At 59.6% G+C, this 17,463-nt stretch overlaps 2 protein-coding genes across 2 annotated transcripts in view; one reads left to right on the plus strand and one right to left on the minus strand.

The window, feature by feature from the left end:
• PSD (pleckstrin and Sec7 domain containing) overlaps positions 1–17,463 on the minus strand; it is a 29,674-nt gene that overhangs the window by 1,742 nt on the left and 10,469 nt on the right. Inside the window, exons 6-16 of the mRNA XM_085229792.1 lie at positions 13,114–13,308; positions 12,560–12,640; positions 12,032–12,144; positions 11,208–11,266; positions 10,658–10,747; positions 3,151–3,194; positions 2,081–2,259; positions 1,470–1,540; positions 1,173–1,330; positions 733–877; positions 171–314 (exon numbers count right to left, since the gene is read on the minus strand). Of these exons, the coding sequence (XP_085085918.1) occupies positions 171–314; positions 733–877; positions 1,173–1,330; positions 1,470–1,540; positions 2,081–2,259; positions 3,151–3,194; positions 10,658–10,747; positions 11,208–11,266; positions 12,032–12,144; positions 12,560–12,640; positions 13,114–13,308 (1,279 nt within the window). The remainder of the gene's footprint in view (positions 1–170; positions 315–732; positions 878–1,172; positions 1,331–1,469; positions 1,541–2,080; positions 2,260–3,150; positions 3,195–10,657; positions 10,748–11,207; positions 11,267–12,031; positions 12,145–12,559; positions 12,641–13,113; positions 13,309–17,463) is intronic.
• Positions 6,540–16,604, plus strand: LOC146543866 (uncharacterized). Its single transcript, XM_085229832.1, has 2 exons — positions 6,540–7,170; positions 14,423–16,604. The coding sequence occupies exons 1-2, from the start codon at positions 6,691–6,693 to the stop codon at positions 14,462–14,464; spliced, it is 522 nt and encodes a 173-aa protein (XP_085085958.1). The 5' UTR covers positions 6,540–6,690; the 3' UTR covers positions 14,465–16,604.

Genomic DNA, 17,463 nt, shown 5'->3' on the forward strand with positions numbered 1-17,463 from the left:
AACCCCACCCCTGGGCGCCCCTTCCCCACGCTGGGGAGCTGCACTCCGAGCAAAGTATTGCAGCGGTGCCAGAGGAACCCGATGCAATTCGGTCGAAGGGGCGGGAGAGGTCCCCATGACCTGATGGAGGCCCAGAGCCGGTACAGGGGCCAAAGGTCTGCCCTGCTCACCTCAAACTCCAGGTACTCCTCCTTTTGCTTCAGCTCCTCGTACTCCTTGCCCTTCACCTTCTTATCTGGCAGAGAGGAGCGGTGCTCCAGTAGCTCTGCTGACATCGTCTTGAACTTGGACTCGTGGCTCTTCACTTGTTCGTCCTGCGGACGGGTGACACTGTCAGCACCCCACTGCCCTCACTCCAAGGCTGGCGTGGCTCTCCCCTCCTGGCTACAGCCAGGAACTCAGCTGCCACTCCCAGTCTTCTGAACACTGCAGGCCAAAGCACGGGCCCTTTGGGGAGGTCTCCTTCTCTTGGTGGGCTGGCTGCAGTCTTAGAGAGAAATTAATCCCCTCTAAAACTAGGCTGTTTTTTTTCTTAATCCTTTCTGCTCTATGAATAACTGCAGTGGCACTAGCGAGAGCCAGCTAATCCCCCGCCCGGGCTCCTGTCAAGGTCCTGCCGTGATGCATGTCCTCCTCATTGGTGTGGGTAGGTGGCCACGTGTGCCCCCATGCCCTGGCACCACCTCTCACCCTGTACCTCTCCCAGCACAGCCCCTCACTCCCCCGGCCCACCTGGGACAGCCGAGTGCAAGAGCTGGGGAGCAGCGGGCGGCTGAACTTCTTCTGGGAGCCGATGGCAGCGGGGAAGGGGGGTGCGGAGAACATGGCTGCCACCACGTTGATGCGTGTGATCCACGAGTGCATCTGCTCGGAGTTCCTGGGGAGAAAGGCCAAGTGTTGGCACTGCGTGCTCTCCCCATCTCAGCACACCAAGGCCCTGCTCTGCAGAGCCACCCAGTGCTCACAGCCGGTCCCAGCTCTGATCCAGCAGTGCACAGCCTCAGGTCCACTGGTGCAGAGAGGACAGGAGCTGGGCAGTGCCCAGGAACAGCGTCAGCTCCTCTCCCTTCTAGAAAGGGCCAGGATGTGGAATTTAGTTCATCCCACTCACTACCACCAGCAATGAACATAGCTCACCCCGCCAAGCCCCACTGTGGGCCCTGAGGACTCACTGTGCTTGGAAGAGAAAGACCCTCCAGTCGGCTGTCCTGAGGTAAAAGACGTTGGGCCTCTTGCTGTAGTCTGATGCCCGCGTGGCAAGCGAGTGGTGGATGCTAATGGCGTTCTTCAGCTCCTCTTCTGCCAGCGCCTTCCCTGGCTTGTACTCCTCCTGCAGGGCACCAGGTGCTTCAGAGCCGGCCAAGGGCTGCTCCCACCACAACCCAGCACCACTGCGGAGGCTGGCCTCCAGCTGAGCTCCGGGGGCAGGGCCCCAGCCCATAGCCCCAGGTGACCACAGCACTCCTCACCTTCTGCAGGTAGAGAATCATCCCCTTCAGAATGGCGTGGAAGGGCTTCCAGCCGCGCTTCCCTCGGGGGGCTGTGGGAGAGGAGAGCAGCCCATGGATCACCCTGCCATGAGCTGTGCCATGCTACACGTCACTCCACCCTGGGGATGTGCAGCACGCCTGCACCGTCCCCGTGCACCTGAGCCCATGCTGGGCACGTGGCTGGCAGATGGGGGGGGCTACGTGCCTGGAGACGGGGACAGAACACTGCCACACGCTAGGTAAGGCTGGCAGCGCCTGATCGGATCAAGGTGGCATTAGGCAGCTGGAGCTTAGGGAGGATTTTGCAGTGGAAATGGGGAACGTGCCTGGCAGCGCAGAACCTGCAGATGCTTGCAGCACTGCGGGAGGCCTCAGCACGCACCCCCGGCTCTCCCAGCATTGCAGGAAGGGAGAGCCCTTCAGCCCCCAGCCTAGGAGTGAATTGCCCACCGCAGCCTGATGCGCGTGGAGGAGGGCTGATGCTGCAGGCAGGCTTGGTGCTATGTGCAGATCACATAGGGTGACCCCTGCCCTTCTCCCACTGTCAGGGTTCCTGCAGCTCTCTAGTGCCCCCCTCCCCAGACACCTACTTTTCTTGCAGTCAGGATCAGCATGGATCTTGCGCACTAACAGTCCGTGCTTGTAGGTGGCGATGCTGGAGTCCTGGGAGAAGTCCAGGAAGGGGTTACTGCAGCTGCTGATGCGTTTGATGGACTTAGGTTTGGGATCAGCCAGCTCTGAAAGGGACTTCCTCAGCTCCTCCTCGTCTCTGCCAGGTACAGATTTGGTTAGGAGAGTGTCTGTGACCTTGCCGGGGACAGCAAATATCAAACCTCCCAGGCCAGGCTGTCATCACTGAAGAGGATCCCATAGCCCAGCCCAGCCTTCGTGCCCCTGCCCACTGAGACTGGCAGTTGTGCTGCTGCCGGGATGAGCCACAGGGGCTCTGCCACTGCTCCTGGCTGGGGGACCTGTCCTCGGGAGCGAGCAGCCTTTGTGGACCGCCGCTGGACTGGCTGATGAGCAGTGCTTCACACCTCTGTGCCCACCCTGCAGGGCAGCACTCCTCGTTTACACCCTCCCCGCCAACAATATCCCCTCGCCCTCCGGACTGCATTGCTTCCCTCCCCCGCCCCAGCACGGAGCTATGGGAGCCCGGAGCTGCGGCCTCCCCCCTCCCTCGTAACCGTTCGCTGCTAATTAAACCCCTCAGCATCTGCCGGCGTCTCCATGGCAGCAGCCCGAGCGCATTGGCTCAGCGCTGGCGGAACCGCCGGGCTGATTAATCCCCGCAGCGCGGGCGCTGCCGCTCCTGCTGCTGGAGATGGCAGCTGTAGGCGAAGGTGCGGGCGCCCGGGCACAGCCACGGGGCTGCTTGCTCCGACCTCGGGCACCGCTGCCTGAGCGCACAGCAAGACCCGACACAGCCACGGCTGCGGGAGCTGCCCTCGGGACCCCATCGTGATGCTGTGCTGGGGCAGAGGGCTGGCACCCACTGCAGCTCCCTGGGCACCTCCATCCCTATCCCACACACCCCCTCCCCAGTACAGCCTCTGGGCAGCGGGATACTCCGGGGCCAGGGTGAGGAGGGCTGCCACGCCATCAGGGTGACCCCAGCACCTGCCGGCCTATACAGCCAGTCCCCCCAAGGGATGCTTACATGGCCCATTGCAGCTTCTCGTTCTTGATGGAGCCATACAGCGCCTGTGGAGAGAGGAGTAGAGTTTGGGTCAGGGGAGCTGCTCTGGGGATGAAGGGACACTGGAGGTTAAGGCAACCCTGGAGCAGCCCATCCTGCACGCAATCCTTCCTTTCTGGCACTGGTGCTGACAGCCAGGCCCCCGTTCTGCACATGCTAGGGCTTACAGATGATTTCTGGGCACCACAGGACCCCCAGCTAGGGCATGGATGGGGCTCTGTGCTGAGCCACAGCCCAGGCTGTCAGCCCTGCGCTTCCCTCCTCCTGTATCTGCCCAGGGCAGTGGCAAAGAGTGAGCAGGTGAGTTTTGCCAAACATATCCAGGCCGTCAAAGAGCTGCGGCCACAGGGTGAACTGGGTTGGCCAAACAGAGAGCTTTCAGACCCAGGACAGAGAACCTTTGGGTTGAGGCAGCTCTGCTGGACATCAGCCTTTGCTAGGGCCTCCAGCACTCCTGCATCCCTACAGCAAGCAGCAGCCACCCAACTTTGTCCTCTTGCACTTCCCAGGGCCTCCACACTCTCTGACCCTTGCTGTATTCAGCAAGGCAGGGCCCGTGCCTGTGTTTCAGCTGGGAAAAAAAGTGAAGTCCATCTGCAGATGGGCCTGGGGCTGCATTCCCAAGCGTCTGTCCAGCCCCAGCTGGGTGCGAGCCACAAGCGCTCAGCCCTGCCCTATAGCACAATAGGTTCTGGAGAGTGTTCCCAGCAGCGTTCACTCAGCACTCCAGATCAAGGAACAGGACGGGTCTGGAAGGCATCATCCTCAGAGGAAGATAATCGAGTTGTGCACAGACTGTTCAGGCAGCTGCCAACATCCATCTCTTGGCTGGAGACTGCTGGGGAGAGAGCTTGCTGGTGGCTGATAAAGTACAACTGCAGGCTCACAGGGACCCTGCCAACAGACCCAGCATCTGGGGAAGGCAAATCCATCATCCCGAGATGTGCAGTGGCCAGAGCGGAAGAGGGACTGGGATTATCACGTGTGTTCTGCTCGGGGAAGCACTGGCCCAGCACCAGCTTGTTTTGCAGAAGATGAGAGGACCTCCCCGTCTGCAGGCAAAAGGCAGGGGTGGCTGCTCCTGGGAAGCCAGCAGCCCCCAGGAGAGGCACAGCCCCAGTGCCCCAGGGCAGGCTGTACCCAGCTCTATTTGTGCTGCCCTGGGAGGAGCAGGAGAGGAGAGACAGGCAGGAGATGGAAGCAGGCTTCTGAGGAGCAATACGGGCAATACGGAATTGCCATGGGGAACAAGAGGGATGGGATCTCAAAGATGGAAAGCAGCTGAGAGAGACTAAGAACAACAGAAACAAAAATAATAGAAAAAAGGCACAGAGAAGTGGAATGCCAATCCGGGGAGCAGTTCTGAAAGAGCAATGTGTGCACAGTGCTGGCGAGCAGCACAGCGGGGCAGCACTATGAAAACACGGGCTCTGGGACTACATAGGAACACTTCAAAAGATGACCTGACTGCAGGCTTCAGAAGGTTCCCACTATAAGCATCAGGAGCATCCCATGAGCATGCTGTGGGCATCAGCTGTTGAGCAACCTCAGACACTGGGCTGTGGGCTTCCAGTGCTCCTGCACGGGGAAACACACAACTGTGAGGTGAGAAGGAGAAGACAGCACAAAGCCTGCACTGGAATCCTGCACTGGGACTCTGCTGGGGCTCTGCCCGCTGACCGCCACCCCCAGCAGGCAGCAGCGTCATGCCTGGAGGAGACAAACCTGGTGGGCTCAGCCAAGCTCAGACTACACTGCCTGTTGCTGCTCTCTGCTCCTGCTGCTTATCCATTACTAAGTCCCAGACTGTGATGCAGGACCCCTCTGATGGGGCAGAGTGGGCTCTGCAGCCCAGCTCCCCACGGCTGTCAGCACAGACCACAGCATTGCGGCTCATCACTGCAGGTCCTTCTCTCCTGGCCATCTTTGCTCTATGGGTTCATTTCCAAGGAGGCAAATGATGGCACTTTATGGCATTGCTGAATTTGTGAGCACTGTCCAGGAGAAAGCAGGGTGCTGGTGTGGAACTGGCCCTGTGCAACCAAGGCTGACCCAAAGCAGCTGTCTTTTTGTTGCCATCACAGGGTTATGAGCTCACTGCTGCAGCATGCAGGGTAAGGCAGCAACACCATGCGCAACACCAGGGAGACCCAGGGATGTACTGCTCCAGTGGGACTGCCAGTGTAACCAGCACATCTTCCTTCAGTGACCTCCCAAAAGGGGCTGGCAGGATGTGCAGGTACTGCTCCAGCACGCGTCTGCAGTGGGGTGTGCAGGCTGCACTGGAGCGGCATCCTTGCACAGGGATAGCTTGGCTGCACAGACAGTCCTCTCTTCATCCCTCTGTCTCAGAGCAGTGCAGAGCAGGGGAGATTCAGTGCTGGCACAGGAGCAGGGCAGCAGGTGGCCCTGGATGCAGCACTGGGACAGATGGGACTGCACTGAGGTTTGCAGCCCAGCGTGTTCCTAACAGAGAAGAGGTGTGACGTTCTGCACAGCAGTGAGATGTTCTGCACAAGGGACCTCACAGCCATAGAGTGCCCTGCTGTAGGCACTCTGCCTCTCTTGGGCATTTCACTACGAGAGCTCAATCACGGCTTTCCCCAACTTCTCCTTAGCGAAGTTCCTTTCCCTACACCCAACTCCAAAGCTATGCTGGGTGCTCCGGGCACGCAGATGCCTCCGCTGTACCAATACACACAGCACGGTCACATGGGGACGTATGGCTGTACTTCACCAGGTCCTCATCATCCCGCCGTCTGCCCCGCGGGCGCAGACCACGCTCAGCAGCACGGCCGCCTGCGGCACCCCGTGCCCCCGCCCCTCTCGATCCCTCGCACCAAGGAGCATCTCTCCTCCAGCCGCTCTTTCCATTCGAGTGCGTCACAACCCCGCGCTGCCCCCAGACCGCCGCGATGGCCGGCTTCGGTCCAGCCCTGCCACCTCTCCCCACCGAGCACGGCGGCACACCGGCCCGACTCCCCGAAGCCGACGCCAACTGACGACGAGCGCGTTCCCGGCAGCCAGCAGACCATTTTTCTCGACCAGAGCCCCTCCTTCTCCCCTGCTCTCGCCTCAGAACGGGACCGCAGCGCCGCAGCCCGCAACGCCCGGCACCGCGCACCGCGCCGCTTGGCCGGACGGGAGGGCAGCCCCCAGCGGCACGGCTCTGCCCCCGATCCTCCCCGCACGACGTTTCCGACCCCGCCGCCGCGCAATGTCCCGCCGCAATGTCACGCAGCCCGGGGGCTGCGGGCACCGGGCACGGCCCCGCCGCAGCGCCTGGAGAGCCGCGCCGCGCCCGTCCGCGCTCGTACTGCCGCGGAGCCCCGGCGCCGCGCAGCTCGCCCGGCGCTTACCGGCTTTTTCTTGCGGCGGCTCTGGAGCCGGCTGACGACCAGGTCGGTGTACAGCACCGGTTTCAGGGTGCGGGAGCGCTGGGGCCAGCCGTAGCAGAAGGTCTCCACGCCGCGGTAGTTGCGCCCGTAGCGCACGGAGCACATGGAGCGCGACCGCATGCGGCCCGCGCTGCTGTTGATGCTGTTGACGCCGATCATGGTGCCGGTACCGGTGCCGGCGGCGGCGGGGGCGGCCCTGCCCTGTCCTGCCCCGCCCGGCCCCCCGCACCCGCACCCGCGGCCCGCTCCCCGCCGCCGCCGCCGCCTGTTGAAGCCGGGCCGGGCCGGGCAGGGCTCGGCGGCTGCTGCCCGCGAGAGGCAGCTCCCCGCCCCGCCCCGCCCGCCGCCCGCCGCAGCCAATGGCGGCCCCGCGGCGGGGAACGGGGAGCGGGGCCCGGCCGAGCCCAGCCGGGCGCGGGGCTGTGCCGGGGGGCGGGCCCGCGTTGCGCGGCTCAAAATGGAGGCGGCCGGCCGGAGGGGTAGCGGATGCTACGAGCGGTCCTGCTGCGGGACGCTCCGGGATGCCGGCACGCTGCTTTCGGGGCGCGGCGGTGCGGAGCCGTGCGTCCGGACGCCCGCACAGGTACCACGGAGCTTACCGGGGTGTGAGGCGGGAGGGCAGCGGCTGCCTGCGCTTGTTGGGGCGCACCGAACTTGCCCCTGGTGACGCTGAGCTGGGGTGCTCCCGCCCGCTCCCTCCCATCCTCAGGTGCCCGTCCTACACTTAACCTCCGTTCGGTCTTCCGAGCGCAGTCAGAGCTGCCCCGCGGGCAGGGCGCTGCCGCTCCGTGCAGGACCGAAGGGCCGATCATCCTTGGAGCCGAGATGAGGATCGATGCGCCTAGGCGTGACTGAGGAGGAGATGCGGCCAGGGGAGAAGGGGAAATTTTCCACTGTCGTCACTGCTCGGCATGGTGACTGCCGTGCCAAACCTGCAGGGCAGAGCAGGCTGCTCTGGGATGGGAGCAGGGCAGTGAATCCTGAGGTCAGTGGTCTGTAGAGTGCTACCCGGAGGAGTCAGGCTGAGGAAGTCCAACTGTGTCCCCAGTTCTGAGGTGGGAGCCAGCCCCACTTCCCACATCTGCTCCTCATTCACCCAGCATGTAGATCATCTAAGCACTGTGCCCCGGAGCTGGGAGTAGGACCCCTTCCCGTGGGGCTGCCTGCATGCTGGGGTTTAATTCATTAACAGCTGTGAACTGCTCTGGGCTCCCGAGCTGGAAAGTAGCACAGATAGTGCTGACTGCTAAGCAGCGCTGGGGAGGAGGGGGCCTGAACTGGTTTTGTATCTAAAGGTTCAGCAAAGCACAAGATTAAGCTATGGAACAAAGATACAGAAGATCTAAGGCTTCCCAGACTGATCAGTTGCGTAAAAGTCAAATCCATGTCTGAGATGCACAGCCAACAGCTGTGAATGAAGACCTGGGGGCTGGGCTGAAATCACACCTACAAGAGGATGGCTGGGTCCCAGGGCTAAGCCTCTTGCTTAGGACACCAGTTTGCTTCCCTCCATGCTGGCTGGGCAGCTGTGCTCCTTTGGCTGCTGCAGTCCAAGTGCAGCCTGCAGGCATAGGCATCCCCAAGCACGGCACTGTGAGCTCCCACATCCCCGGGTGGTGAGGACACCCAGGCAGGCTGAGCTCTGCCTGTGGAGCATGGCTGCAGGAGTTGTCAGGGAGGTGGCTTCCAGCAGCTGTGTTTGCCCAGCAGGGCAGCATCACTGCCTTAGCTCAGCAGAAGGGGCACAGCAAGGCATGCTGGTGAGGGGGATGTGGTGCACAGCTATGAAAGCACAAGCTTTAAGTGTTTTGGTTCCTTTTGCAGGAAACTCTTGAGTGTTTACGCACGTTATCTTGTAGCAGATAAAGTTTGTGTCTGACTCACGCTGCCACCTGCTCTCAGGCATCATGCTGCCTTTCTCTTGGGACTTCTGCAGCCAAAGAGGGAGAAAATGTAGTCCCCCATTGATGCTCCTTCCTGATGCTGCCCAGTCACAGGGCCTTGTGCCCTTGAAGCTGCTCAATGCTGCCCTGCTGTCCCCAGCCTTCTTCCAGCTGTGGGTGGGAGTCATCCCTCCTCCCTGGTGTGTTAGCACCTGCGCTGGGCAGGCTTGGGAAGAGCCCCAAGACCTTTCTTTTGTGCTGCTGGAGCTGCCCGTGAGCTGCCCCTGGGCTCTGGGAAGCCCCTCTGAAGCCTGCCAGCCCTTCCCCTCCCCTGCTGTGCTTAGAAAACGCATGTGTTCCTGCAGCACTAAAATTAGCTGGCCAGCTGTGCGTGCAGAGGAGCTTCAGTTCCCAGGTGGGGGACCCAGGTTTGTAGAGGAGGTAACATTCTATGTAGGTTAATGGGACTAGCGCTGGCTACTGCAGGGAGAAAATACTTTCCTCATTTCTCTGCTGCCCAAGCCTGCAACAGGACCAAGGAGCCAAAGTCTACAGCGGGCAGAGAGAGCACATTCTCCCACTGAGCCTGGCAAAAGCTGCCCAGGAGTGACCCGGCCCCTCTGCCTTTTATGCAGCTCCCTGCCCAGCACTTTGCATATTCCAGCTGCCCCAAGGCCCTGTGCACGGCCAGGGCTCCCGAGGGAGTGATGGAGAAACTGCAGCCTGCCCCTGACACACCACCTCGGAGGTGCCTTTTGCTCCCACTCCCCAGCACGGTACTGATACAGAGGCGTCTGAAAAGCGGCTGTGGGAAGCTCCGCAGCTGCAGAGGGAACAGTCCATTTTTAGCAGCTCAGCCTCCCCGCTGCAGGCAGCGATGTGCAGGGAGGTGCTCCCACATCATCAGGTGCAGCACTGCAGCCCCTGGCCCCACAGTGCTGGCCTGCACCAGGTGAAGAGCTTGACCCTCCACACAGCAGATTGCTGGAGCATGTGCTTACTGCCCTATCTCGTGCAGGCTGAGATCTGATGAGATAATGCAATCGTGCCTGCTTGGGCATCTTTTGGGGTGGAAGCTGAGCTGCAGCACCTGCACTGAGAGTATCCAGCTGTAAGGTACTGAGGGTTTCAGAATGAGCCTGCAGAGGGACCTGTGGGGTTGAGATGCCCCTGAACAACGCAGCCCTGGGGGAGGGCAGAGATTCAGGGTCTTCATTTTGGACGTTTCTCTTCTGGCAAATGCCTTTTCTGGAGCTGGGTTTAAAATTAGGGAAGAATTTTTTCTAGCTCCTTTCACAGGAGAAGCGTGGGCCAGGAGGGAGGACAGCCCTATTGAGCACTGCTGGTAACCCCTTAATGATGGGGCGAGCAGCACAGCCAGGAATAGACCCACAAAGGCTGAAAACAGAGCTCAGCTCTTTACCCCATGTTGCCTCTTTTTGTAAGGCACCTCCCACAGGAGTGGCGCTCGCACCCTGTGGGAACCCATTTCCCACAGCCCCAGTGCTCTCCAACCACAGCGCCTCACAGATACCGATGATTTCTGCCCTGTGGGCCCCATGGGGATGATCCCTATTCCCAGACCACCTCAGCTGCTCCTTGCACCTGGTCCCCAGCACACCCAGATCCCATAGCCTGTGTCAACACCACTTCTTCTGCTCATGCATCAGCTCAAGGTCAGGCTGTCCCCTCTGTGCTGCAGGACTGCAAGGCAGCCAGCAACCAGCTCCTCCCTGTAAGCAGCAGTGGGGATGTGCTGCTCCTGCGTTAGTCAGGGCGGTCGAGAAACAGCCACGAGAGAGAGGGACGCTGGGGATGGAAAGCCACCTCCCATGACCAGAGCAGCTGCCTGGAGACTGGAGGCTGAGACTCCCAGCAATTCTGTGAGGAAGAGGCCAGCCTCCTTCCTCTCTCAGGAAGGGACCAGCTCAGGCTGCTGGCACCAGGTCCCAGCGGTGGCCAAGTACAGTCACTCTTAGACGTGCTGCCCCTTCCCCTGGCCTCAGCACCACAGAGAGAAATCTGTGGGTCAAGGTAACACCACTGACCCTGCCTTTTCCAGCAGCTTGACACAAGCATGAGGATGAATACCTCCACTGCATCCCATGGAGCCATCCATGTGATCCCACCTGAAGCTCTTGCCCTTGTTCCTATGGCTTGGCTGGCTAGGGAGAGAACCGAATTTACCTTGAGCAGCTCCTTGGGGAAGTCAGTGCCTCCGTTGAGTCCTTCCAAGTTGCCAATGAAGTCAGAGCAGGACATTCTTTTTCCGATGTTCTGGGAAAGTCAGGGAAGAAAAACATGAGTTTTATCTTGGGGCCAGGGGACAGCAGCTGGCAGGAGCAGCCTGGGGCTTGGGGAGGCTGCCTGAAGGCATGGGAAGCTGCCTGCCGTGTTCAGACTGGGGGCCTTAAGAAGCTTCCTTTCTCTAAACTGGGTGTGACTGCTCCCAGCACCAGCAAGGCTTGGGGTCTCGCTCCCACCCCGTCTTCCTGTTCGCTTTCCTCTTCCTTCCTCACCTCCCTCTGTACCTTCCAACTCAGTGTATCTCCTTCAAAGCCCTGTTCTCTTCTCCACCATCTCCCTCTCTCATTCAGTCTTTCTCCTCTCTCATCCCCAGATGTGCTGGGGCTGCTCACCCCTACAGGTCTCCAGCATACACAGCTCTGTCTGGGGCACCTGCGGGTGGAACAGAAAGGGCAGGGGACAGACGGGGCTGGAGGCAGGGTGAACTTACGTGTCCATGCAGATCTGTGTTCAGCAACATCAGGGCACAGGTCAGGGTGTGGGCTCCGTCTGCAGCACAAGCACAGGGCAGGAATTAGAGCCGCTGGGCACAGATGGAAGTTCTGAGCCCGCTCCTCCCAGCTAAGCAAGTGGCACACAGCATCAGCACGGTGCTGGCGGCACCCAGGTGAGGAGAGAGGAGGCCACTGGATTAAAGCTGGTCCCCAGATTGAGCGTGCAGCCCTGCAGCCCCTCAGCCAGGCAGTGATGCTGCAGCTAACATTGCCCAGCCCCTAGCAGGGTACAGTGGAGCAGCACAGCCTTCTTCCAGCCAGCTAGCCAAAACCTCACCTGCCCAGAGCCACACTAGAGCAGACTCAGCACATGAACACACACAGGGGGAGTGCAAAGACATATAACACTGAGGTGAAACAGTGCAGGCTGGGTGCTCCTCTGTGCTGCCCTGTGTGCTGGGCAGCAGCACTTTCTCACCTGGCTCTTCCCTGAGCCGTGGGTCTGAGCTGGGCTCTGTGTGCTCAGGAGGGCCTTCTCTCGCCTCGTGTGCTAATCTGCTCAAGGTCAGAATTAAGGATGTGTTGAGCCCTAATTATGCATCTTCCAACTGGAGCAGGTTTTTTTTTTTAAAAAAAAAAAAAGAAGTCTAAAATGTCTGTCATTTGAGGGAAATGTGTATTGGGCTGACTCCTAAGGCACCAGTTCACGCTCTCAGACTGCATTCTACTTTCATTTTGAGCACTCCCATTGAGCTGATGAGAACTTGAATGAACACACGCACACCCACATGCACACTCACATGCACACAGAGCTTCTTACCTTCAGAGGAGATGGCATTGGGATTGCACTCATAATAGCGCTGGGAAAAATGAGCCAGCACTCGCTCTCGCTCCTGTGTCTCTCCCATCAGGGCCAGCTCCTTTAGGAAGGACCTGAAGAAGCAGCAGCAGCAGCGTTGGTTGCACATGAAGCCCAGCAGCAGTCCCTCTGACCCCCCTGTCCCCTCCCACAGCCTCCACTCAAGGCCCTGCATCCAGCCCACAGCATTCAGCCCTGATGGCACATTGGGTTCTGGAAACTACATCGGGGGAGGAGGTCAGGGTTAGGGTTAGTGATCTGGGCTTAGGGCCTGGAAACCCAGCCCTAGGTGAGCCTGACTGGGGAGCTAAAACCAGGGACGATCCTTTGTGCTTATGTGGCTGAGAGACTGCTTTGGGACCCAAGTCTGTGTGGTCTGCCTGCTCCTGCAGATCTCTGTGGGGGTGAGGAGATGCAGAGGGCACGATCTGCTGGGACCCATTCAGGTGGCCATGACGCATGCACATGGCTGCACTCAGACTGTCTGACCTGAGGGCCTGGTCCAGGCTCATCCCTGTGAACACGAAGAACTTCAGATATTCTCCTGCCACCATCTTGCTGAACTCGTTGCTGAAAGAAAAAGGGGGGAGCGAGAGTGGGATCGACCAGGCTGGGAGGACATCAAAATGCAGACAGGGATGGGATGGATTCAGGTGGGCTGGGTACCTCCCAGGAGACATAACAGCAGGGCTGTGGGAAGCATGCTGGAGACAGAGGCACCCCAGCATCCCATGAAACTCAGAGGGGTCACCCACAGATCCAGTGGGAATATTCAGTATATCAGTTAGCTGGTTCCCTGTTCTCTGACACCTTGCTGAAAGTGCCTGAGATGCAGTGCGAGTAGGAAGATACCAAAACCTGAATGTTGCCTTTAGAGGAACATCTGGTATAGACAAGCTGTCACAAGGACAGGTCTTTGGGGTCCTGCCAGTGGTTCCTTGACAGCCCAGTGCCATCAAGGGAAGCATGGAGTGGATATGCTGGAGTTGCTGCAGGAAGGAATGATGCAGGATGGGCCATTCCTTGTGAATACCCACACCTACTTCTTCCCCAAGTGGCGGGCCACATCTGCTTTTTTAAAGCCATCCAGGTTGTAGAGCCGCTTGGCCAGGCGTTTGGCAGCCTCCAGATCAGCCTTGTGCCCATTGGAGAGTGTGTCGGTGCTGCCCAGGGCCAGCTGCTCTATGCTGTCCATCTCCGAGTCCGAGTCAGAAACCAGCTGGCTCAGGGGGTGCTCGCTGCAATGGGAAGGGACACACCACGTTAGTTTGCCCACAGATCCCCTGCTTGCTCAGCCTCTCAGGGGATGCAGGTCTGCGCTCTGCTCCGGAGGCCAGCAGCTCTGCTGGGCCATACTGGTTAGAGGTGCTCAGTGGTCAGGGCTAAGTGCTAAGGGAAGGCTTGGAGGTGAGTCTGGAAGAGAGGAGGTGACAAGACCAAGGCCCTCAAAGCCATGTCCAAACCAGCCATGGTCAGACAGGACAGCTGTCTGAGCTGCGAGACTTCGTGTGCGGGCTCAGGCTCTGCCAAGGCCAGCTGCAGCAAGACGTGGAGTGGAAATGTGCACACACTGTACTCTGTATCGGTACGCCTTTTTTAACCCAGGCAAGCTCCTTGTGCTGCTCTCGGGTGCAGTTTCTGCCCCAAACAAGAAGACCATAATTCCTGCACTTGGCTTTTCCCATCCACAAACTTCAAAGCGATTCACAGAGGGAAGAAGCGAGGTACAGAGAGCAAAGATGAAGGAGAACCCCCCCAGCCTCCGGCAAAGCACGGTGTGCTGGGGCTGCTCCTCAGCTCTCAGCCCCGCTGCCTTACATGGCCATGCTGGGAGCGCGCTCTTGGCTGCCTCTAGCACTCTGACTCAGCCGCACACAAATTATCCCAACAAAAAGTAAGTTGAATCTAATCAACAACAAATGTTAAGCAATTCTGACCTCGCCCAAATTTTCTGGCAGACCTCGCACTGTTCCAATCTGATTTATTTTTAAGTCTCTAATTGACTTTTAAGAAGGCCTCCTCTCCTGAGCCAATTACCCATGCCGATCTCTAAGGACAAAGCTGTTCCTCACTGCCTTTGGGCTGCAGCTCATGCTGTCCCAGAGGAGCCCCATGCAGCAGGGACAGGCTGCCCCACGCCTCAGGGAGCTCTTGGCATCCTAGCGGGATGGGGAAGTGTCTGGGCACAAACCTGTGGCAGGATGTGTCTGTGGCCATCACAGCGCTGGCACCATGTGAGTCTCAGGGGAGATGCACAGACCTTGGGCCACTGTGGGGCCTGGCAGCTCCAGGCCATGGCTGCTGGAACAGAGCTGCTGTGCCCTCAGCCAGAACAGCGATATCTCTTTTCAGGAGCAAGAAGTAAATCCAGTTGCATCTGCAAGTCATGGCTGAGAGAACTCGATCTGCAATCATAGGAGCACAGCACTGTCCCAGCCCATCCCAGCAGCTCCAAGGTTGCCTTTCTGGCCACAGACTACAGGCTACAAAACCCAAGCGTTCCTTCATCACTGCCTGCAAAGTAAGCGGCTGCCCAGACATCCTGAAGACCTTTTCATTCTTCTCAACCAACATCACTGAAATCTCCCCATACCCTTCTGGGCCTTGATGCCCTCACTGAAGGGCTGTCCTCCCTGCCACAGCTGCTGCATGGCACCTCCTGCAGTGAACCCAGCACTCAGAGACTCCTCTACAACTTCTTCCCAAGCTGCACTCAGCTTTCCCATCTAGTGCCAACCTCCAGCTGTGGGGTCACCTACAAAACCTCCTTGACCTTCCACATCTCCATCTCACAGCAGATTCCCAGCCTGTGGTTGTGGCTCTTTCCTGGCTTCTTAAAACTAGCATGCAGGGATTGCGGTCTGTTTCCTAAAGTCGCTCTACCTGCAGGATCTGCCATCCCTTCCCTCACCAAGTCCCACTTCTGACTTAGGTCTTTATATCAGCAGAACATGACCTTACAGCTGTATGAGCAATGCCAGGCTCCCAGCCACACTATGAGGTGGGCTTTCTCCCAGTGCTCAAGCCACTGTCATGATGCTACATGAGGGGGATCCTCCCTGCAGCAACAGTGTGGGCAGTTTGGCTGTGCCCCACTGATGGCAGCCTTCTACCCCAGTTGGTTGGAGAATGCCTGTCCTGCAAGGAGAAAAGCAGGAACCCAACCCTCAAGCAAACAGCAAGCAGAGCAAAGAGCATACATCCACGTCTGAGGCAACTGAGGTGACGCTAATCTTCTTGCCAATGACCTAATGTCTCAGGGGATTTTTTTAGTGTACTTTCTAAGTGACATTTCAGTTTGGCTTGAAGAAACACGGAGATAATAATTTTACTTTAGATGCATTTCCAACTCGAGAACCGGTCTGCACTTAAGGAATAATGATCAAATTTGGTATTGTATGAGCATCTCCAGCGTGCCTGGCATGAGTCACCATGGAGCAGGCTCAGGGTGAGCACAGCCCTGCCAGCACAGCACAGTCACCGGCACCCACAGTGCCCACAGCACAGCCCTGTTCCTGATGGGTGCCCACTTGGTGGGCAGCAAGGCCCCCACAGCTGCTGCCAGGGCTCAGGGCAGGGCCCAGCAGCAATAAAGTGCTTCAGGAGCAGTTCTGCAATGAAAGAACTGAAGATAGCCCATATGTAAGGTCCACATGCCTCACTTCTTGGTCCCAAATACTCCTTAACAAAACTGTTTCTCTTCTGACCCCCAAATATTCCAACTTCAGACTGTTATTATTCTTTTACCAGTCACAAATACATCTCTGGGCCCAAATTCTCCTTCATTCGTGCACCAGCCACGCTTCTCTGAGCCCACATGCTCCTGCCCAGGGCCCTACTCCTTCCATGCCTCCAGATTTTCCCTCTCTGAGCCCCATACTTCCTTCTCAAGGCCAAATGCACATCTCCTGGACCCAAACACTCACTGTCTCACCTCGATATCCCTTCTCTGGTGAGAGCTCAGAGCACTGCAGGAAGAACTGGAGCACTTCCCTGCGCTGCAATGCAGCATGTTGCTGTAGGAGCTACGACCTCCACCTTGTCACAAGGAGCTTGCCCAGCACCGTGGAGCAGCAACAAGCTGTCAGCTCAGCTGAGCCTGCACTAAAGGTGCCCACCAGCCTCCACTGCCAGGGGGGATATATGTGTGTGGGGGAACCCTCACCAGCACCCTGCTCCTCAAGACTACTCAGCCAGGTGCCCATTGGACCCAGCCAGGGGCATTCTGTTGAGCCTCCACGTTACCCAGATCCTGTCGCCACATGAGACACCTGCTCAAGCAACTCAGAAATGCCTACCACAAACCCTTCTTCCCCAAAAAGGGCCATGGGATATCTGGATTAATTCCTGCAGCATGGATGGGGCAGGGAGGCAGTGAGGTGCACGGGGCAGCCCAGCACTGCCTCGGTTCTGGTGCCCCACACGTGTGGCTCTGTGCCCGGTGCCTCCGCCCAGTACACCCTAATATCTCTGCTAAGAATGTACCAGACCGGATCTTCGGCTGAGCTAAATAAATGCAGCTCCCTCCACTGCTCTCGGCGGAGTGACTTTGATTTATGACAGCTGAGATCTGGGCTGGTTCATTTCTTGCAAAATTGAAGTTGGGCTGGGAGGACACTTGAAGGTCAGCCAGGCCGGCCTCCAAGCGTGGGCAGAACTGGTGCTGCTGTCCTCGTCCAGCAGCTGTGCCCAGCCGGCTCCCAGATCGCCCAGCAGCCCCGCCAACGTCGCCGCGCCCACAGACAGGTAGGACCCAACCTGGGGCACCGTGCTCCTCCTCGGCGCCGTCTCACACAGCTGTTCTGCCACCCCGCAGCACGGCCCTCCTCCCGGCTGCCGCCGGTCCTCGCCCAGCCCCGTGCCACCACCGCTCGCGGGGACCGGGATGGTCTCAGCGGGGGCCGTCCTCTCGCGGACCAATTTCAGGAGGCGGCGGCTCGCAGGGCCGTAGATCCCGTTACTCACCAGGCGGGCGGAGGGGCGGCTTCTCTTTCAGACCCGCGGATGCCATGGTGCTACCCGGGGAAGCCCGCGGCTCCGGGACCTCTGGGCGAAGTCCGGCCAACGGGGCGTGAGCGAGCGCGCCCCGCGGGGCCGCATCGGAGGCGGTCACGGCCCGACGCGGGGGGGCGCGTCCCGCGGTGACCCCCCCCGCCGCCCCCTCCCCGCCGCTGCCGGGCCCCTTCCCCGCGGGCGCGGCCGCCCGTGCCCCGCCGCAGCCCCGCCGCGCTCCCCCGCCCGCCCCGCCCCGCCCGCAGCGCCGCCCCCGGGGCCGCGGGGACCCCGCGCGCCGCCGCTCCCCGCTGCGCTCCGCTCCTCCGCATCCCGGCCGCGGCCCCTTCCATCGCCGGTCGTGCCGTGCCGCACCGCCGCACCGCCCGCCCCATCGCCGC

This window comes from Meleagris gallopavo, chromosome 8 (genome assembly GCF_905368555.1).
Source record: "Meleagris gallopavo chromosome 8, MGAL_WU_HG_1.1, whole genome shotgun sequence".
Taxonomy (NCBI): domain Eukaryota; kingdom Metazoa; phylum Chordata; class Aves; order Galliformes; family Phasianidae; genus Meleagris; species Meleagris gallopavo.